Genomic DNA, 21,753 nt, shown 5'->3' with positions numbered 1-21,753 from the left:
TGGCTGGCGCCATAACCATTGTGCTACAGGCGCCGAGCTTTTTTTATTTTTTAGAGACATAGTCTCACTTTGTTGCCCTTGGTAGAGTGCCTTGGCATCACAGCTCACAGCAACCTCCAGCTCTTGGGCTTAGGTGATTCTCTTGCCTCAGCCTGCAGGCGCCCGCCACAGTGCCCGGCTATTTTTTTTGTTGTTTTTGTTGCAGTTTGGCCGGGCCGCGTTCAAACCTGCCACCCCCAGTATACGGGCTGGCGCCTTACTCACTGAGCCAAAGGCGCCGCCCACCTTTTTTTTTTTTTTTTAAGAGACGTCTCGCCTTGCTCAGGCTGGTCTCCAACTCCTGAGCTCAGGCGATCCACCTGCCTCTGCCTTCCAGAATGCTAGGATTACAGGCATGAGCCACCACGCTATCCGTAAGGTCATCTTCTTAAAGTCCGGTGGACATGGAAGTTTGGGGGCACCACTATTTTACCCACTACACTGTGTAATACAAATACAGTTTCAAAGGGAAATTTAAAAATCATACTGGAGGCCATGTGAAGCCTGGAAGTGAAGCCCAGAGGACAAGAGGCTGGGGAGAACGTTGTGGTATTGGTCTAGGGATGGGTTTGGGCAACAGCAACTGAGAGAGACAGAGGGCACCAGGAGGGAGAAGTTGTAGGGTCTGGACCAATAAGGAGGGGCTGCCCCGAGTAGACTATAAATGGCACAGTAACTAAGAAAATGAGGTGAAGGCTATGTTAATCAGTTTGATGAAAATATTTCAAATTGTATATAAAACCAGCACATTGTACCCCATAGTGTGGATGGTGGTACAATGTATCCAGCAGGGAATGACAGGATGAGCACATTTAGGGAGGAAGATGACACCTTACATTTTGGACCTGTTGCTATTGATAGGACCCTGTGAAATACGGGACTCCTAATATATATATTTTTTATTTCTTTATTTGCTGCAGGACCAGTCACTGCCTAAGTCCAATAATACAACTATATATCAGGAAGCTTCCAGAGGCATCTTAATATTCCACTCAGTGTCTTATGGTGCCCAGCACTGGTGGACAAAGATACAAGTCCATCACTAGGCGGGAGAGCTGCTCCTGGTCGCCCTACCCGAAGGTAAAGGACCTTCCCAGGGTCAAGCCTTCTGCCTCACTCCGTCTACAGCGGGTGAAAACGGCAACGGTCATGGGCTGCTGGTTCGGCCTTTGCTTCAGGCTCTGAGTCTGAAGCCAGCAGGACTCTGAGGCTCCAGAGGTCCTGGTTTCTCCCGGTATTTTTTTTTTTTTTTTGAAACAGCCTCAAGCTATCGCCCTAGGTAGAGTGCCGTAGCGTCACAGCTCACAGCAACCTCCAACTCCTGGGCTTAAGCGATTCTCTTGCCTCAGCTTCCCAAGCAGTTGGGACTACAGGCGCCCGCCACAACGCCCCGCTATTTTTTGGTTGTAGTTGTCACTGTTTGGCCGGCCCGGGCCGCATTCGAACCCGCCAGCTCTTCTGTATTTGGGTGGCGCCTTAGCCGCTTGAGCTATAGGGGCTGAGCCTTCTCCTCTGTAAGTTAAGCCGATTGTTGTGTGCGGCCACAGGCGCGCCCCGGAAGCCCACACAAGTGACAGCACCTCGGCATTTACGCCACCGCTGGCTAACATGGGGAGACAAAATGGCTGCCGCGCCCTGGGCCATAATCACAGACTCCACAACGCGCCAGAACTACAACTCCCAGAACGCTCTAGTCGAAGACGGCAGGGCGAGAGGCGGTCGCGCGCCGCTGAAGGCCGTGGTAGGCCATTCCCCACTCCATCCCCAGCGGAAGGCCTCACAAATACGTTGTGAATTCGGACCGCTCCCTCGCCCTTCTTCGCACTGGCCGACGGGACTCTTAGTCCTTCGGGCAACGGAGCAGATCCTCCCTTGAGCCGTAAGAAACTATACTTTTCGGAGAGGCTTTTGCGCCTGCGCATAAAGTCACGGGGCGTACTACCGTTCCCGGCGGGCCCTGCGACGCGGGCGGCTGCGTGCTGACGCACTCAGTCGTGCTGACGTGCAACGCGGCCCAGGCTGGTTGCGAGTGGCGCAGTAGGAGCCTGCTGCGGCCCCTGAGGAAGCGAGGAGGCGTCGGCGTCGACTGAGGCAGGCGGACCGGCGAGGCGGCGGCTCCAGGCCCCGAGGGACTTGGGAGTTCGAGTACCGGCACCGGCAAGACCTCTACCCCTCGGCAGCGGCGGGCAGAGGCGGCAGCGGCGGGTGAGAGGGTGAGGGAGCGAGCGAGCCGGGTGGGGGAGGGGCGGCGGCCCCGGCGCGAGGCCAAAGCGCGCGGAGAACGGCCTAGGCCTCCGCGCGCACGCGCGCTCGCCGCCCTTTGCTGGCGCGGACGCCCTCGCTTGCCTGCCTCCCCTCCCCCTTCTCGCCGTTCCTGTGGCGCGCGGTCTTCGCCTCCCCCCGCCCCTCCCCCATGGCAACGGCGAGCGCAGCCGCTTGCTCTCGGGTTCATGCGTGGCCTTGGAGACTGGGCTGCGAGCGACTCCCTTTCTGGTCTCCCCACACACATGCGGTCGAAGTGGTCCTTCCTCAGCTGTCTTCTTTTGCCCTTTAAGTAGCGAGGACGGGGCGCTAGTAAGCGGCCTGCTTCCGGATCTTTCCCCCGGTGCCTGATTCCTTTTCCCTGCGAGTCTCCCCGGCGTTGGGCTTCCCAGACCGCGGGGCGCCGCGCAGCCCCCTCCCCCATCCCTCAAGGCCAAAAATAGGCCTTCGTGGTTCTTCCAGGGCCTTGAACTAAATGGCCCGCATCTAACAGTTTGGGCTCCTTGTATTAGCCGCGAGGTTATGAGGGGGGGAGCCCTGATTTTCAGAGGTTAAAAAAGAATTTAGCATTTAGGTTATGGATGTAAAGTAGACTGTGTGTTCTTTTATTCTTCCACTTTTTCAACATCTCCCCACAATTTATGTTAAAAGCAAGGGAGTCTTTTGGAGGCCGTCGTTTGGAAAGAGATCCTGGACTCTGTTTAATTGTTCTGGATTTCTATTTAAGGCATTATTTGGTAAACAACGGTTTTGAGCCTGGATTCCTCTTAGCTTCTTTTACGTTTGTCTTGATCAAAAATTCACAGTTTTGTTATCTTCCTTTCTAAGTGTGTGGGTTTAGGGCTTTTCGAGAGCTAATATTTGCTTTCTGTGTTCCGTGTGTCTACTCTCTACAGTGCTCCAGTGTTAAGCTTCTGTTCATTTTCCTGGATAACCTTTTTCTCCTTTTTGGTGCTCTTTCATCTTCTGAGTGTCTTAATACTAAATTTCAAGATAATTTTATCGCCTTACTAAATAAGTTGGCATTGTTACAATTTTCCAGCGAGAAAAATTGTCTTTTGTTTTCCTTTGCAGCTTACTTATTTTTGCTTTTACTTTGGGTAACTTGCATATCTAGTCTCCGGACCCCACTTTAAGAATTCATGTTTATAAAGGCTGATTTTGATTGTTAGTGTGTTAATGTTAGTTTTTCCTTTTAGTGTCTTGAGCACTCTCTTAGATGCTGTGGTGTCTTTTGTTTCCCTTTCAGCTTGTTTGCTAAATGTTCTTCAAAACGTTGTGACTTAAATATCCTTTGCTTAGCAGCTACTGATTTTCCTTCCTTAGTGGGAGGATTTTTGTGTGAGGTGGTGTGGAAGTGTGGGTGAGTGATTAAGCTGAAGAGTAAATTGCAGGTCAGAAACATTCTGCAAGAGAAGCAAAAATTAGGTGGGGTGTGGAAAGGCAAAGAAGGACCTAGATTTAGTGTGGGGAAGGTTGACAGAAAATGAAAGTCAGCGTTGGAAGATAGAGAAACTGATCTCTTGAGCTATAAGGAAGTTTTTAAATTTCCACTTGCTTTTCTTAGACTTAGCTTCATCTGTCACCCTGGTATAATCTTTTCTTCAATTCTCTCTTGAGTCTGCTACTGGGGTTGGGCAGAAGCCCATTCTTAGACTGGGGTGAGAAGAGTTGAGAGGTGTAAACTGTTCTGGATCTAGCCTAACTCTTTTCCATTCCAGCTCTCATACTTTCTCTCTTAACTTTTTTTCTTTTTTGGTGCACGTTAGCACTTTTTCCCAGGGATTAGCATAATTACTCTGGAATTTTCTAGATGTGGCCTTCCCTTCTATCGAAGTCTTGTCTTTTCTATTTGCTTTGATTCCTTCACTTTACCTCTTCCTTGGGGTTTTTCCTAGGTATTTTTTCCTCACACATTTATTGATGCTCTGAAACTATCTTGGAGAGGATGGATTGAAGACATAAATAGAATATGTATTGTAGGAGAAAGGAATAGAATATGTGTAGTGAAGGAATTTAACTAGAAAAACAGGAGCTTGAGTGTTTTTCAGAGTCATGCTGGGGTTGGGACAAGTTGAGAGGCTAGAACATAGTAGGAGTCCTGGGGTTTACATAGGACAGGGGTAAGGCAAAGCTGAGGGTAGGGATAGCCAACCAATTAATGGTGAGATGTGGTGAGGGTCTTCATAGATAAGTTTATGGCAAAGTATGTAGAAAAGATATGGGAACAGTTGAAAAGAGGAGACTGGTTTGATGTGCTTAAATAGAACATTGAGTTGAAAACAGGTAATATTTAACAGGAGCTAGCAAGACTTGGGCGATAATGTTGTAAATCTTATTGGGAAGGAAATTGAAGGAACAGATAGGATCTTTCAATATATAGAATCAAGGGAATGGCTCCTTACCTGGGAAGTAAAGTTTAAGAAGATTATATGTCCAAGGTTCATATGTGTTTCTGATGTGTATGCTGGCCTTTAGTGTGGATGTGAGGCTGCACAGGACAGTTTTGATTTATCTTAACCAACTGGTCCACCTGTTTAGATAGTAAGGGGATGTTTAAGTTCATTTTGCATTGGTATAGAGCAGTCTGAAATCCTTAACGTTTCTTAAGTTCTTGGAAGAATGTGAACATGGATTACAGGCCCTTGGGTGCCACAGATCTATGTCTGGTGCTTTTTGTGCCCTGTTTGCAGGCCTTAGTTGGTGATCAGAGGTTAGGAATTAGAGTAGTTGGTAAAGATACCACTTGTGCATTTTGGGGCCAGAGGAGAATAAAGGGACATTGTGGAGAGATTTGATAGAAGCAGGATCGTTGTTTGCCTAAGATGAAAAAGGAAAAAACCTAGGTGCAAGGAGAAGTGATTTAGAATTCTGTGTGAGAGTATTAAGGAACCGTGCAAAAGAAAAAGGCAGTAAGAACTGGAGTGTGATTTGGTGGAAAGGAAGCAGTGTAGGAAGGACGAAGAAGGGGTTCTGTTGGGCAAGCAGGAGGATGATGGAGCATTATTTAGTCAAAGGAGATTTAGTGTGAAGATAATTGTTGAAATAGGGATGAAAGAGCAAGGACTTGGGTGGTGGTTAAGTGGTTAGTTTGGGGCCAGGGGCCTGACCCTTGTCTCCCCGCTCCCCCTCAGGAGCGGTGGTGCCCCCTCCCCCGGGCACGGGGCCATGTACAACGGGATCGGGCTGCCGACGCCCCGGGGCAGCGGCACCAACGGCTACGTCCAGCGCAACCTGTCCCTGGTGCGGGGCCGCCGGGGTGAGCGGCCTGACTACAAGGGAGAGGAGGAACTGCGGCGCCTGGAGGCTGCCCTGGTGAAGCGGCCTAATCCTGACATCCTGGACCACGAGCGCAAGCGGCGCGTGGAGCTGCGATGCCTCGAGCTGGAGGAGATGATGGAAGAGCAGGGGTGAGGGGAGGGCTGGGGAAGAGCTAAGCACTGAGCGAGTGCAAAGCTGGGGGTGTTAGGTGGGGATTTTAGCTTAGGTCTGGTTCAAAGAGGCCTGGAGAGGAGTTGTGATAGGGGAGGAGGTAAATGAGCTAGAGAATTGGATAGAGTTAAAGGACAGTGCAAAATGGGAGATGAGGAAACTGTGTCTGGGGCGTAGTTGGGAGCCTGAGGGACTGAATTACTCAGATGAAGGCACATAGGGAAGGGGGCCCATTGAGGGACAAAAACGTGTTTTCAGGGAGAAACAGAAAGCAGAGACCAGGTAGAAGAGCTGCATAGTAAACAGGTGTTGTCATTGGTAGAAGAGAAGGTAAATGGATTTAAGGTTTGAGGCCTTGGAAAATAGCAAAGGCAGGAAGCCAGGAATTGGGATAATACTTGAATAAGAGGTAGTCATGGGCTGGTTAGGGATGTGAGATTTTTGGAGAAGGAGCACATCAGGCAGAAAACCTTTTAGAGCAGTGGTTTTCAAACTTCAGCATCGGTAACTCTTACAAAATAACAATATACCTTACTTTGGAATCCTAGGAAGTAAAAGACCTGTTCTTGTTGAAGTTGGGGGAAAGTACTTGGAACTCTGCCTGCTTAACTTTCTTCTTTTGGCCCCTGAAGTGTAGCATGTTTAAAATCCACTGTTCTAGAGGGTGTAGTAAGTAGAAGGAAAATGATTTAAGAAAGGATCAGAAGGACTGAAGAGAAGGGACTTTTGGGTGACAGTGAGTGAAAAGTTCTATGTGTGCATGGAGAGGGAAGAGACCCCGTTGGGAATGAGGGGAATGTTTACCTGGGTCTGGGAAAGTGTCCTGCTAAGCTCTAACCCTGAAGGGATTTGTTCTTCAGGTACGAGGAACAGCAAATTCAGGAAAAAGTGGCGACCTTTCGACTCATGTTGCTGGAGAAGGATGTTAACCCTGGGGGCAAGGAGGACACCCCAGGGCAGAGGCCAGCGTGAGTGTTGAACTCTCCCTTGGTTCCTTGGGACTCTGCTGCTGCTGCTGCTGTCCTTTCTCCTTACCTGGAACTTCCTCCCTGCCTCGTCGTCTTTCCCCATGCCTTATTTGGCTCCTGCTTATAATCGTATTCTGATTATGGCTAGTCCCTTTGCTCCTGGATTCCTTCAGACTTTTGCTCTTTTTTTTCCTCCAGGGTAACTGAGACTCACCAGTTGGCAGAATTAAATGAGAAGAAGAATGAGCGACTCCGTGCTGCCTTTGGCATCAGTGATTCTTACGTGGATGGCAGTTCTTTTGATCCTCAGCGTCGTGCTCGAGAAGCTAAACAGCCAGCTCCTGAGCCTCCCAAACCTTATAGGTACACACGATCAAGAATACCACTTTAGGCTTCTTTTTCTGATTCTAAGCATCCTTGTGCTCTCTGTTGTTGTTGTTGTTTTTTCTCAAACTCTCCAGATTTTTGTTCTGAAGTTGTAATGTCTAAGAAAGTTTGTCTTAGCACCTGTCTCCACTTTTTCTCCTTCCCCAGCCTTGTTCGGGAGTCCAGCAGTTCTCGATCACCAACACCAAAGCAAAAGAAGAAGAAGAAGAAGAAAGATAGAGGGCGGTAAGTTGGTTGGAAAGTTACTCTAGTAGCCAGAGGACCAACTTTGTGGTGTACTTCCACTTTAGGAACTGAGAATTTTTGCTTCTAGAAAGCAAGAGGTAGCTATCAGGGAGGAGAGAGTTACCATTTAGGTCTCAGTTGGGACAGAGGTTGTTATGTGTTTGTCAGTGGAGATGGGTTAAGTTTGCAGTTCTACCAATTAAGAACTGGTCAGCAGCCTTCTCCATTTCTGGAATTTTGTTTTTGATCTTGAGGTTTGTTGATTTACGGTTACCTGTACTTTTATTAAGAGTAAAGAAATGGGTCTAGGGCACTGATGCTGTTGAGATGTTCAGGTTTTAGAAACCTTTTCAGTGGGTGGATTGTAAGGAGGAAGGCCAGGGAAGAAGCTAAGCAGAATGATCTTGCTTCTGAACTCATCTTTAGCAGGTCAGAGAGCAGTTCTCCTCGACGGGAGAGAAAGAAGAGCTCAAAGAAGAAGAAGCACAGGTATGAGCTGGGAATCCTTGGAGTGACTGAAGAAGGCTTGCTGAGTTTAGGCACAGATGCTTTTATGTTTTTTTCTTTTTTTTTTTCCCAACAGGTCTGAATCTGAGTCCAAGAAACGTAAGCATAGGTAAGAAAGAGCTCTTTGTCTTGTAGGAGACATAGTCTGATGTGGGAGTGATGAGTTATTGCTTGATGGGCCTTGCTTGTTCTGGGCTTCTGCAAAGTTTCTCTTTCTTGTAGTAAAGCTCAATTTCTTAATAATACTTCTCAAGGTCAGGCGCCATGGCTACCCCTGTAATCTTAGCACTCTGGGAGGCCGAGGTGGGCAAATTACCTGATCATGGGTTTAAGACCAAACTGAGCCAGAGCGAGACCCCATCTCAAAAAATAGCCGGGCTTTGTGGCGGGCTCCTATAGCTCCAGCTACTCGGGAGGCTTGAGGGAAGAGAATCGCTTGAGCCCAAGAGTTTGAGGTTGCTGTGAGCTATGACACCACAGCACCCTACTGAGGGCAACAAAGTGAGACTCTGTTAAAATTTAAAAAAGATGAAAAATTTGTTATTTTTGACAACTTTGCCTTACATTCTAGGTCTCCCACTCCAAAGAGCAAACGCAAATCTAAGGACAAGAAGCGAAAACGGTGAGTGAATATATAGGGAATTCGCTTAGTAAGTAGATAGATCCCACCTAAGAAGGGAGAGGACAGATTCACTGATGTCTTAGACTGGTAAAGGGTTAAGGGACTGGTAAAGAGAATCCAGTATAGGTGTGGCAGCACCCTTATTTGTGGTCTTGGTCATCTTCTAGCTCTCGAAGTACAACACCAGCCCCCAAGAGCCGCCGGGCCCACCGTTCAACTTCTGCTGACTCTGCTTCCTCCTCTGATACATCCCGCAGTCGGTAAGGGGTAGTCCAGGAGGAAGGGAGGGAGAGGGAATGGTGGGTTAATCAATTTAATATTTATTGAGCGCCCACGGTGTGCTAGGCGCTGCACAGACCATTCGGAAGACACGGTCCCTGCCCTGTAGGAGCTGACAGGCTAAAGCAACAGGATGGACAGACATATACATTTCCCCTTCTCTTTTTTTTTTTGTTTTTATTTGTTTTTTTTTTGTTATTTTTTGTTTCGTTCTGATGTATATGGACTGCCAGAATAGGGGGGGTGGTGGTTTGTTCGTGGTGTCTGGGGGAGGAAGGAATCCTTACCCTGGCTTCCTTAATCGGGGAAGGCTTCCTGAAGGAGGTGGGCTCAGAGGTGAGTTGTAAATGAAGTGGGTAGGGAATGGGTTGGGTGGATGGTTTGGGGATGTTTGGGAGGTGAGTAAAGGGGTAGAGGGAGAACATTTTTTGGGATTATGTTGGGAAGAGAAGGACCAAAGTGGACTGAATGCATTTCATTGAATGGTTTTTATCATGCGACTAAGAAGGTTTTTTGGAAGAGGGTTATACAGTTAGGAAATGTGGATGGGTGCCAGGGAGGGGGTTTTCTGTTCTTCCTTTGAGCTGATTTACTTCCTTTTCCCCATCCTCAATTAACTCCCTCAGGTCTCGAAGTGCTGCAGTTAAAACCCATACAACTGCCTTGACTGGGCGAAGTCCTTCCCCGGCTTCAGGGCATAGAGGGGAGGGAGATGCACCTTCCACTGAACCAGGTACCACCAACATACAACAGCCTTGCAGCCCAGAGCCCTCCACAAAGCAGCCTAGCAGCCCTTACGAAGACAAAGACAAGAAGGAGGTCTGTTGCCAAGTTGTCAATTTTGTTGGATTGCAAGGGTATGGATTTGGGACAGCTGTATGACGTGAAGTGGGGAGGTAATATAGCTTATTAAGAAATCAGTTCAATTCTGTTTTCTACATTCCTTTCCCAGTTATCAAGTTCTCTTCTGTATCTGCAGATGCTTCAGTATTGTGGCTTTGAGAATTAAACTGCATTTGATACTAATAGGGTTTTTTTGGGGGGGCTGGGGTTTTGTTTTTGGAGACAGAATTTCACTTTGTCACCCTTGGTAGAGGGTTGTGGCTTCATAGCTCACTAGCAACCTCTAAGTTTTGGGCTCAAGCGATTCTCTTGTCTCAGCCTCCCTAGTAGCTGGGACTGTAGGTGCTTGCCACAACGCCCAGCTAATTTTTAGAGATGGGATCTCATACTTGCTCAGGTTGGTTTTGAACCTGTGACCTCAGGCAATCCACCCACCTCGACCTCTCAGAATGCTAGGATTATAGGCATGAACCACCCATGCTAGCTGATATTAATAGGTTTTATATCACTATACTGTTTATGTACATTTATAGATAAAACTAGAACAAATGTTTTAAACTACATTAAGCTTTACTACTTACAATAAAATTCATGAGATACTTGTCATGGCTCACTAAAATTTTTCTTTTTTTTTTGAAACAGTGTTACTATGTTGCCCTTGGTAGAGTGCTGTGGAGCCACAGCTCCCAGCAACCTCAAACTCTTTGGGCTTAAGCGATTCTCTTGCCTTAGCCTCCCGAGTAGCTGGGACTACTGGCACCTGCCACAACGCCCGGTTGTTTTGGTTGCAGTTGTCGTTGTTTTGGTTGCAGTTGTCATTGTTTAGAAGGCGTGGGCCAGGCTTGAACCCGCCAGCCTTGGTGTATGTGGCCAGCGCTCTACTCACTGAGCTACAGGGCCTAAGCCTAATTTATTTATTTATTTTTTTCTTTTTGGAGACAAGAGTTTCACTTTGTAGCCCCCAGTAGAGTGCTGTGGTATTACAGCTCACAGTGACCTCAAATTCTTGGGCTCTAGTGATTCTCTTGCCTTCCAAGTAACTGGGACTACAGTTACTTTTAGAGATGAGGTCTCCTTTTTGGGTCAGGCTGATCTTGAACCTGTGAGCTCAGGTGATCCACCTGCTTTGCCTCCCAAGTGCTGCTAGGATTACAGGTGTGAGCCATGACACCCAGCATAAAAATTTTCAGTCCACTAGATTAGTGCCAGCAGTATGAATGGAATGGTTTTTTTTTTTTTTTTTTTTTTTTTTTTAGCAGTTCCTACTATTTTAATAGCTTCTCTTCTAATTTCAGCCCTCATCGTTTCTTCTTTCTTCAACTATTACAGTATAAATTCTTACCTCTCTCATCTATTTTTCACGTCATCCAGGGTTACCTTTCCAAATTACAAGTTGGGTCACTTCAGAAACTTAATTATGCTATATCTATATTGCTTTTGAATTGTATCTACAGGCTTTTATAATTGTTTTTCTTCTTTTTTGCACTTCACCATTCTTGCTCTACATTTTTATCCTTCATAAATCATGTTCTCAAACCTTGGCCTTTCATTTGTGCTGTTTTTTCATTTAATGTAGTTACTCCTCAAGGATGAAGTTAATTGCCACTTACTTTCTGAAACCTCATCTTCTAAAAAATATTTTTGTCTGTTCTCACAGCATATTGTAACGGTATTTATTGTTAAACGTAGTGCATGTGTTATTTGCATTTTGTCTGTTTTATAGTTAGGAGATTCTTGAGATCACAGATAATCTATATCATAGGGTTTTCTGCATTGTACATTATATTATATGATTCTTTGTTATTGAATGAATGTGATTGTCTATGGTGAGCAAAAAAACAAATCGATGTAATGGAGTGTACAGAAGAAAAGTTTCATTGGGAAGGGTATTGGGATCTTAAGGGTGATGTGAAGTTTTGGTGCTTATGTATCCCTATCCCTACTCTTTCTTCCACTATAGAAATCTACAGCTCGACTTAGTCCCTCTCCGGAAAGGAGCAGCACAGGCCCAGAACCACCTGCTCCCACTCCGCTCCTTGCTGAGCAACATGGCGGCTCCCCACAACCCCTTGCAACAACTTCCTTAAGTCAGGAGCCAGTGAACCCCCCATCTGAGGCCTCTCCAGCTCGGGGCCGGTCACCACCTAAGTCTCCTGAGAAACCTCCCCAATCTTCTTCCTCTGAGAGCAGCCCCCCATCCCCTCAACCTACCAAAGTTTCTCGGCATGCCAGCTCTTCCCCAGAAAGTCCTAAAGCTGCTTTAGCTCCTGGGGCCCACCGAGAGATTTCTTCTTCTCCCACATCCAAGAATCGATCACATGGCCGAGCAAAACGGGATAAATCACATTCTCATACCCCTTCACATAGGATGGGGAGGTCTCGTAGCCCTGTACCTACTAAGAGGCGATCTCGGTCTCGAACCCCTACTAAGAGAGGTCATTCTCGGTCCCGGTCTCCTCAGTGGCGTAGGTCTAGGTCTGCACAGAGGTGGGGAAGATCTGGAAGCCCACAGCGCCGAGGCCGCTCTAGGTCTCCTCAGCGACCAGGCTGGTCCAGGAGCAGAAATACCCAGAGACGAGGCAGGTCTCGATCAGCAAGGCGAGGCAGATCACACTCTAGATCCCCAGCCACTAGGGGCAGATCCCGTTCTAGAACACCAGCTCGGCGGGGCAGGTCTCGTTCTAGAACACCTGCCAGGCGGCGATCACGATCTAGAACACCCACCAGGCGCAGGTCTCGGTCTAGAACACCAGTGCGGAGGGCCAGGTCTCGGTCTAGGACACCTGCTAGGCGCAGATCCAGGACCCGATCACCGGTGCGACGAAGATCTCGTAGTAGATCTCCAGCTAGGAGAAGTGGCCGATCACGCTCTAGAACCCCAGCCAGACGCAGTGGTCGCTCACGCTCTAGAACTCCAGCCAGACGCAGTGGTCGCTCACGTTCCAGAACCCCAGCCAGACGCAGTGGCCGCTCGCGTTCTAGAACACCAGCCAGGAGAGGGAGATCTCGGTCTAGGACACCAAGACGAGGAAGATCCCGCAGTAGAAGTCTAGTTAGACGAGGAAGATCTCACTCTAGAACACCACAAAGAAGAGGCAGGTCTGGCTCATCATCAGAGAGGAAGAATAAATCCAGAACATCTCAGAGAAGGAGTAGGTCCAATTCGAGCCCAGAAACTAAAAAATCTCGTGTTTCTTCAAGGCGGAGCAGGTCTGTCTCTTCACCAAGATCCAAAGTTAAGTCTCGCTTGTCTTTGAGGCGAAGTCTTTCAGGATCCTCTCCATGCCCTAAACAAAAATCACAAACACCACCTAGGCGTAGTCGCTCCGGATCATCCCAACATAAAGGTAAATCTAGAACACCACCCAGGCGCAGTCGTTCTGGGTCTTCACCACCTAAGCAGAAAGCTAAAACATCAAGACAGAGTCATTCTAGTTTATCTCCTCCCTCTAAAGTGAAATCTGGAACACCACCAAGACAAGGGTCGGTAGCAAGTTCTCAGGCCAATGAACAGTCGGCAACACCACAAAGACAGAGCCGTTCTGAATCATCACCTGACCATGAGTTGAAATCTGGGACCCCTTTGAGACATAGCTGCCCTGGGTCCTCTCCTCCTAGAGTGAAATCTAGTACACCTCCAAGACAGAGCCCATCTAGGTCATCATCTCCACAACCCCAAGTGAAGGCTGTAACGTCACCACGACGACGAAGCCATTCTGGTTCTTCTTCTTCGAGTCCTGGTAGGGTGGCATCTAGAACACCTCCAAGGCAAAGCAGATCAGTGTCTCCCCGCTCCACTGTAGAATCCAGGTTGTTGCCAAGACACAGCCATTCTAGGTCCTCCTCACCAGATACCAAAGTGAAATCTGGAACACCACCAAGAGAAACTCACTCAGGTTCTACTTCGCCATACCCCAAAGTTAACCCCCTAACTCCACCAGGGCTAAGTCTTTCTGGATCAAAGTCTCCAAGGAGTGTCCAAGAGAAGTCTAAAGACTCACCAGCACAAAGTTCTCTTGGATCTTTCCCTCTCTGTCCAGGAGTAAAATCTAGTACACCACCAGAAGAGAGCTATTTTGGCTCTTCATCTCTGCAACCGAGAGGCCAATCTCAAATTTCACCAGATCCTGGATCGGGTACTTCAAGTCCAGAAGTGAGACAGAGTCACTCAGAATCTCCATCTCTGCAGAGCAAATCTCAAACCCCTCCTAAGGGCAGTCAGTCCAGGCCCTCATCTCCAGTCACTGACTTGGCAGCCAGATCTCCAGTGAGGCAGGATAGAAGTGAATTTTCATCAAGTCCTTGTTTGAAATCTGGAATGTCTCCTGAGCAGAGCAGGTCCCAATCTGACTCTTTATATCCTACAGTGGACTCTGAATCTTTTCTGGGGCAGAGTAGATCAGAGCCTTCTCTTGAGTCAAAAGAGAAAATGGTCTTACCCTGTCAGGAGGATGTTACTGCATCATCTCCTAGACCAGCAGACAAATTTAGTCCTCTAGTGCAGGGTAGGCCCGAGTCTTCACCAGTACTGAAAGACATACCTAGAACCCCATTGAGAGAAAGAGGTGGTGCTGAGTCATCTCCAGATACAAGAGACCAAAGTAGCACATTAGCTAAGTCCTGCCAAGATGAAGAGTTAATGGAGGTGGTAGAGAAATCTGAAGAACCCTCCAGCCATGTCCTGCCTCATTTGTCTCCAGAACTTAAAGAAATGGCTGGAAGTAACTTTGAGTCATCTCCTGAAATAGAAGAAAGGCCTGTCATACCTTTGACTCTTGACCAAAACCAATCACAGGCTGCTATGGAAGCAGCAGAAGTTGCTACAGTGCCCACATCTTGGGGTGGGGCACATTTTTCTCCAGAACATAAAGAACTGTCTATCTCTTCCCCTAGGGAGAATAGCTTTGGATCACCTTTAGAATTTAGAAGCTCAGGTCCTGTTGGTAATGAAATGAATACTGGATTTTCTTCTGAGGTTAAAGAAGACTTGAATGGACCTTTCCTTAATCAGTTGGAGACAGATCCATCTCTAGACATGAGAGAACAATCGACAAGATCCTCCAGACGCAGCAGTTCTGAGTTATCCCCAGATGCAGTGGAAAAGGGAGGAATGTCTTCAAATCAGAGTGTTGCTTCACCTGTACTTGATGCTATACCCAGAACACCCTCGAGAGAAAGAAGTAGCTCTGTATCTTCTCCTGAACTGAAAGATGGTTTACCTAGAACTCCATCACGGAGAAGCAGATCTGGGTCTTCTCCAAGACTAAGAGATGGGTCTGGGACTCCCTCAAGGCACAGCCTGTCTGGATCCTCTCCTGGAATGAAAGATATACCTAGAACACCATCTAGGGGCAGAAGTGAATGTGATTCTTCTCCAGAACCAAAAGCTTTGCCTCAGACTCCCAGGCCTAGAAGTCATTCTCCATCATCCCCAGAGCTCAACAACAAGTGTCTTACCCCGCAGAGAGAGAGAAGTGGGTCAGAATCATCAGTTGAACAGAAAACTGGGGCTAGGACTCCACTTGGGCAGAGAAGTAGGTCTGGATCTTCTCAAGAACTTGATGGGAAACCTGGTGCATCCCCACAGGAAAGAAGTGAGTCAGACTCTTCTCCAGATTCTAAAGCCAAGACACGAACCCCACTTAGGCAGAGGAGTCGCTCTGGATCATCTCCAGAGGTTGACAGCAAATCCCGACCTTCTCCTCGGTGCAGTAGGTCTGGCTCTTCCCCTGAATTGAAAGATAAGCCGAGAGTGGCACCCAGGGTACAGAGTGGTTCTGATTCCTCTCCTGAACCCAAACCTCCTGCCCCCCGGGCCCTTCCTAGACGAAGTAGATCAGGTTCATCAAGCAAAGGCAGAGGTCCTTCTCCTGAAGGAAGTAGCAGTAGCGAGTCCTCTCCAGAACACCCACCTAAATCCAAGACTACTCGAAGAGGCTCCAGGTCATCACCAGAGCCCAAGACCAAGTCTCGCACACCACCTCGACGTCGTAGCTCTCGTTCATCTCCTGAGCTAACAAGGAAGGCCAGAGTTTCCCGTAGAAGCCGCTCTGCTTCATCCTCACCAGAAACCCGCTCCAGAACTCCTCCAAGACGCCGAAGAAGTCCATCTGTGTCTTCCCCAGAGCCAGCTGAAAAGTCGAGGTCTTCACGCCGGCGTCGCTCAGCTTCATCTCCACGTACTAAGACAACTTCCAGGAGAGGCCGTTCTCCTTCACCAAAGCCTCGTGGACTCCAGAGGTCCCGTTCCCGCTCAAGGAGGGAGAAAACCAGAACAACCCGCCGACGAGAGAGGTCTGGGTCTTCTCAGTCAACATCTCGGAGAAGACAGCGGAGCCGGTCGAGGTCTCGGGTTACTCGTCGTCGGAGGGGAGGCTCTGGTTACCGCTCAAGGTCACCTGCCCGGCAGGAGAGTTCCCGAACCTCTTCTCGTCGCAGAAGAGGCCGCTCTCGGACACCTCCAACCAGTCGGAAGCGTTCTCGTTCACGCACATCACCAGCCCCATGGAAACGCTCCAGATCTCGAGCCTCTCCAGCCACTCACCGGCGATCCAGGTCCAGAACACCCCTGATAAGCCGACGTAGGTCCAGGTCTCGAACCTCACCAGTCAGTCGGAGGCGCTCAAGGTCCAGAACATCAGTGACTCGACGAAGATCTCGGTCTAGAGCATCCCCTGTGAGTCGAAGGCGATCTAGGTCCAGAACACCACCAGTAACCCGCCGTCGTTCAAGGTCCAGAACACCGACAGCGCGCCGGCGCTCCCGTTCCAGAACTCCTCCAGTGACTCGCAGAAGATCCAGATCTAGGACTCCTCCTGTAACCAGGAGGCGGTCTCGAAGCAGAACATCGCCCATCACTCGTAGAAGATCAAGATCCAGAACATCTCCAGTCACCCGAAGGAGATCCCGATCTCGCACTTCTCCAATAACTCGAAGAAGGTCCCGCTCTCGAACCTCTCCAGTGACACGCCGCCGCTCTAGGTCCCGAACACCTCCAGCTATTCGGCGCCGCTCTAGGTCCCGAACGCCACTGCTGCCACGCAAACGTTCTCGAAGTCGCTCACCTCTTGCTATCCGCCGCCGTTCTAGATCTCGTACTCCACGAACGGCTCGGGGCAAACGATCCTTAACAAGATCTCCTCCAGCTATCCGCAGGCGGTCTTCTGGAAGTAGTTCTGATCGTTCACGTTCTGCTACTCCTCCAGCAACAAGGAACCATTCTGGTTCTCGGACACCTCCAGCAGCACTCAATAGCTCCAGAGTGAGTTGCTTCAGTCGTCCTAGCATGTCACCAACTCCCCTTGACCGCTGTAGATCACCTGGAATGCTTGAACCCCTCGGCAGTTCTAGAACACCCATGTCTGTCCTGCAGCAAGGTGGTGGCTCCATGATGGATGGTCCAGGTCCCCGAATACCTGATCACCAGAGAGCGTCTGTGCCGGAAAATCATGCTCAATCTAGAATTGCCCTTGCCCTGACAGCTATCAGTCTTGGCACTGCTCGGCCGCCTCCGTCCATGTCTGCTGCTGGTCTTGCTGCAAGAATGTCCCAGGTTCCAGCTCCGGTGCCTCTCATGAGTCTCAGAACAGCCCCAGCAGCCAACCTTGCTAGTAGAATTCCTGCAGCCTCTGCAGCAGCTATGAACCTGGCCAGTGCCAGGACACCTGCCATCCCAACAGCAGTGAATCTGGCTGATTCACGAACACCAGCTGCAGCAGCAGCCATGAACTTAGCCAGCCCCAGAACAGCGGTAGCACCTTCAGCTGTGAACCTTGCTGACCCTCGCACCCCCACAGCCCCAGCTGTGAACCTGGCAGGAGCCAGAACCCCAGCTGCCTTGGCAGCTTTGAGTCTCACAGGCTCTGGTACCCCGCCAGCTGCTGCAAATTATCCTAGTTCTAGAACACCCCAGGCTCCAACCTCTGCAAACCTGGTGGGTCCTCGGTCTGCACATGCCACAGCTCCTGTCAATATTGCCAGCTCCAGAACCCCTGCTGCCTTGGCTCCAGCAAGCCTCACCAGTGCTAGGATGGCTCCAGCGTTGTCTGGTGCAAACCTCACCAGCCCCAGGGTACCCATCTCTGCCTATGAGCGTGTCAGTGGCAGAACTTCCCCACCACTCCTTGACCGAGCCAGGTCCAGAACACCACCATCTGCCCCAAACCAGTCTAGAATCACCTCTGAGCGGGCTCCCTCCCCTGCCTCAAGAATGGGCCAGGCTCCTTCACAGTCTCTGCTTCCTCCAGCACAGGAGAGGCCTAGGTCCCCTGTGCCATCTGCTTTTTCAGATCAATCCCGTTCTTTGATTACCCCAACCACAAGCATAGCAGGGTCTCAGTCCCTTTCCTCTGGGGTAGTGGCAAAGACCACATCCTCTGCTAGTGACCACAATGGCATGCTTTCTGTTGCTGCCCCTGGGGTGTCCCATTCTGAGGGTGGGGAACCACCTGCCTCTACTGGGGCCCAGCAGCCTTCTGAAGCATTGGCTGCTCTGCAGCCAGCAAAGGAGCGGCGGAGTTCCTCCTCCTCCTCATCGTCCTCTAGCTCCTCCTCCTCTTCATCATCATCATCGTCGTCCTCTTCCTCCTCTGGCTCCAGTTCTAGTGATTCGGAGGGCTCTAGCCTTCCAGCTCAACCAGAGGTGGCACTGAAGAGGTGAGGGAATTTGACTTACAGAAATATCCTAGGGAAAAGGCATTGGGGATGCTTGGGGGAGTAGGGAGGGAGAAACCATGTCACAAAGGTTCTTGGCTCTTTGAGAAGGTATGGGGACCTTGATGCTCAACTGGGGGTAGAAGAGAATGCTGGGGTGGGGGCTGTGGTAGGGGGGAAGAATGGGACAGATAAAAGACACGGAAGGTTAATTCTTTAGAGGATAATGATAAGTTTTCCGTCTCTACAGAGGACAGAACTAGAGGAAATGGACTTAATTTTACAGCAGGAGGGATGGCAGTTAGACCTCAAGAGGAACTCCCTGGGCTGGAAGGATCTTCAGAGGTCATCCCATCCCTCTCCCTGCCTCCAGGCAGGACGGCCCCTTCCCCAACCTACCTGCACTCACAGGGGGCCTCCCCAAGCTGCGGCTCTCCGAGGAAGGAGACCACCCAGCTTCAGCTTCCACACCTGAGCCCAGAGGCCTTATTCCTCCATCAGGGACATTCTTGAGGTTTAACCTTGATCCCTTGTGCTACGGGCCCCAGCCTGTTGCTTGTGTTAGCAGAGGTTGGGTCAGCTCGGGCCACTGAACTCCAGAGATTGTGATCACTGGCTCGTGTGGCTGGGAGAGCTCCCAGGGCCTTTTTCAGGCACCCCTCCCCCACTGCCATTCCTCCAGGCCAAGGAAGGTAGGGTTGGGGCTGGGGCAGCTTGTCTCCTTGTGACACTCCTCTCCTCCCACAGGGTCCCCAGCCCTACCCCAGCCCCAAAGGAGGCTGTGCGAGAGGGACGTCCTCAGGAGCCAACCCCAGCCAAACGGAAGAGGCGCTCTAGCAGTTCCAGTTCTAGCTCTTCATCATCATCTTCCTCTTCTTCCTCTTCCTCTTCCTCCTCCTCCTCCTCATCCTCCTCCTCCTCCTCCTCCTCTTCTTCCTCTTCCTCTTCCTCTTCCTCCCCCTCCCCTGCTAAGCCTGGTCCTCAGGCCTTGCCCAAACCTGCAAGCCCTAAGAAGCCACCCCCTGGCGAGCGGAGGTGAGTGGTGCCTTTCCTGAGATGGAAAAGAGGCGGGTAATGTGTCTAGAGAAGGGACCCTGGGGATGTCTCATGTGGACTTTGGTGTTTGGTTGTATGGAGGAGTCAGGTGCACTCCTCTTCCCTGTTCTCTTGTGCCCTGTTCTGGCAGAGGGTCGCACCATCCAAGTGGGTGCTCAAGCCAGGATTGGGGAGTTCTAGGTTTCTTCTTTTCCCTCCCCCTGACATACATCCTGGTCCTAAGGTTTCTAGGTTTTAAATCTCCCCATTGCTGCTGCCAGGGCTCTGGTCTGGCCACCATCATCTTCTCCCAACTCTGTCCACAGCCTCCTCCCTGTCTCCTTGCCTTCATGCCCTTCGCTTCCACATGTAGCCAGAGGGATCTTTCTAAAATGCACATCTGGTTACTTCCCTCCATTCCACAAATCCTTCCTGGGATGTCCTGTGGCCTGCAGGATAAAGCCCCACCTCTGCGGGAATGGCGTGTGAGGCTCTTCACCAACTGGCCTTGCCTGCCTGTGTTCTCCTCTCCTGCCTGCCCCCACACATGCCCTGTGCTCCAGCCATACCCAGCGCCTTGCAGTCTAAGGAGAGCCCATGCCTTTGGACATGCTGTTCCTTCTGCCTGGAATTTCCTTGTCCGCCTGGTGAACTCCTGGTTCTGCAAGACTCCGCTCAAACAGCACCTTCAAGAAGACTGCCCTGCCCCTGCCCTACCCCGCCCCATGTTCTTGTCCTTGGGATCCCCAGACCCACACACATCCAACCCTGCGGTGCTTCTTCCCATACATGGGGCCATGTGTGCCTTCCTTCACCTCTGAGCTCCTTCAAGGGCAGGGACTGTCTTTATCTTTGCATCCCTCCCCCGCTGTACCCTGTGCTCTGCCCATTGTGGGCATTCGGTGGATGGTGTGCGGGCGGATGGGTGAGTGAGCGGACAAAGGTGGGTCTGAGGCTGGCCCTGCGTGGTGTGAGGTTTGGTGGTCAGGACCTGGGCGGGTGGTCCTGAGTACTGGTTGGTGTTTTTGGAAGTATGTGGTGCTATGGGGTTGTACTCTGTTCCCCAGGTCCCGCAGTCCCCGGAAGCCAATAGACTCCCTTCGGGACTCTCGGTCCCTCAGTTACTCACCTGTGGAGCGCTGCCATCCCTCACCCCAGCCTTCGCCACGAGACCAGCAGAGGTAGGGCCAAACATGAAGTGGCCGCATCCAGCCTGGTCTGACCACTGACTGCCAAAACGTTTTGAGGCTCAGTGGTGCTTAAGGTTGTTTCTACCTTGTTGTCTGATGTCTGTCTTGCAGTAGCAGCAGTGAGCGGGGTTCCCGGAGAGGCCAGCGTGGGGACAGCCATTCCCCAGGCCACAAGCGCAGGAGGGAGACACCTAGCCCTCAACCCATGCGACACCGCTCCTCTAGGTGTGTTGCCCTGGAAGGCTGAGGTCCCCTTCTGGAAGCTGGTTCTGGTGGTACTGGGTTGTGGCCCCATTCTGGGAGTGGCTTAGGAAAAGTAGGCTTGAGGGCTGCAGTGGAACCTCAGAGCACTGATTGCAATCTTCTCTGTTGCAGGTCTCCGTAAATCATCTTTGGGGGACTGCACCACACCCCATGCTCTGGACCCACAGGGAATGCCCTCTTATTCCCCAGCAGAGCAGTGGGAGGGGCCCTTGTTTGCCCCCTCCTGAACCTTGGCAGCCCTTGGAAGGAAGGGCTTCCTTCTTTCCCTTTTTTCTTTGTTCCTGTGAAATGTTAATCTCTTGTGAGTTTTTCCTGGTTCATGTGTTTTGGGGTGGGAGGGAATGCAGATGGGAGTTGGGGAGGGGAGGATACAGTTTAGGACACCCCAGCTGGAGTGAGAAAGGCCCTGGGAGGCATGGGTCCCCTTTGCATCCCCAAGTTCCTAGGGGGTGATGGTCTGGGACTTGGGAAGTTGTGTAAAGTGTTCTTGGAAGGGGCAGGAGTTGAAGTTAGTTGGTCCCTACTATCCCCCATGAGATGTGTGGCCCCTTCCCGCCAACTTTTCTTCATGTTTCTTAAAGGCATTTTGGTTTTTTAAAATCTGTACAGCAAGAGCAACTTTTTCTGTCAAATAAAAATGATAAATGCAGGAATTGGGTCTACAGACTGTTTATTATTAGGTGTGGTGGGAACAAATGAGCCAAGCTCCCCCCTCACTGCAAGCTTCCTACCCCCTCACTGCAAGCTTCCAAGGTAGGCAGCTCTGTGTGTGGGGTCTCCTAATAGCTTTGCGAAACCTGTGTGAGAATGTTCTAGGCTGTGCTTCCTCACTTTAAACATGCTCTCAAACAAAACCCCTGGCTATAACCTTGCTCCAGCCTTTGCCACGAAGGCTCCTCTAGAGGCCCTCTAGAGGCCCCTAGGAGTGGGTATTACAGGGTTGAGGAGCTTGAAGGAGTATGATCTGAAACTTATCCCTACCGGAAAAGCCTGGCCCAGGGTTCTTGTTCCTCCCAATTCTCTCCCTGGGCTGGCTGCTGGAAGTGGC

The 21,753-nt window shown here is 50.2% G+C and overlaps 1 protein-coding gene across 9 annotated transcripts; it reads left to right on the top strand.

Annotated features, from left to right (window-relative positions):
• Positions 1–1,539: 1,539 nt before the first annotated feature.
• SRRM2 (serine/arginine repetitive matrix 2) lies at positions 1,540–21,358 on the top strand. Of its 9 annotated transcripts, none has more exons than XM_053554221.1 (15): positions 1,549–2,244; positions 5,436–5,711; positions 6,594–6,701; positions 6,900–7,064; positions 7,236–7,313; positions 7,743–7,802; positions 7,897–7,929; positions 8,392–8,442; positions 8,610–8,702; positions 9,348–9,540; positions 11,525–18,219; positions 18,964–19,251; positions 20,319–20,432; positions 20,553–20,666; positions 20,817–21,358. In XM_053554221.1, exons 2-15 carry the CDS (start codon positions 5,470–5,472, stop codon positions 20,824–20,826), a joined length of 8,244 nt encoding a protein of 2,747 aa, XP_053410196.1. In that variant the 5' UTR covers positions 1,549–2,244; positions 5,436–5,469; the 3' UTR covers positions 20,827–21,358. The 9 variants fall into 9 exon arrangements, 8 of the variants coding, with proteins under 8 accessions (XP_053410200.1, XP_053410197.1, XP_053410198.1 ...); XM_053554219.1 differs by having other exon boundaries at positions 1,550–2,244; positions 7,740–7,802; XM_053554220.1 differs by having other exon boundaries at positions 1,550–2,252; positions 7,740–7,802.
• The last annotated feature ends 395 nt before the right edge of the window (positions 21,359–21,753 follow it).

This window comes from Nycticebus coucang, chromosome 12 (assembly GCF_027406575.1).
Source record: "Nycticebus coucang isolate mNycCou1 chromosome 12, mNycCou1.pri, whole genome shotgun sequence".
Classification (NCBI taxonomy): domain Eukaryota; kingdom Metazoa; phylum Chordata; class Mammalia; order Primates; family Lorisidae; genus Nycticebus; species Nycticebus coucang.
This window is presented reverse-complemented; position numbering and strand designations above follow the sequence as displayed.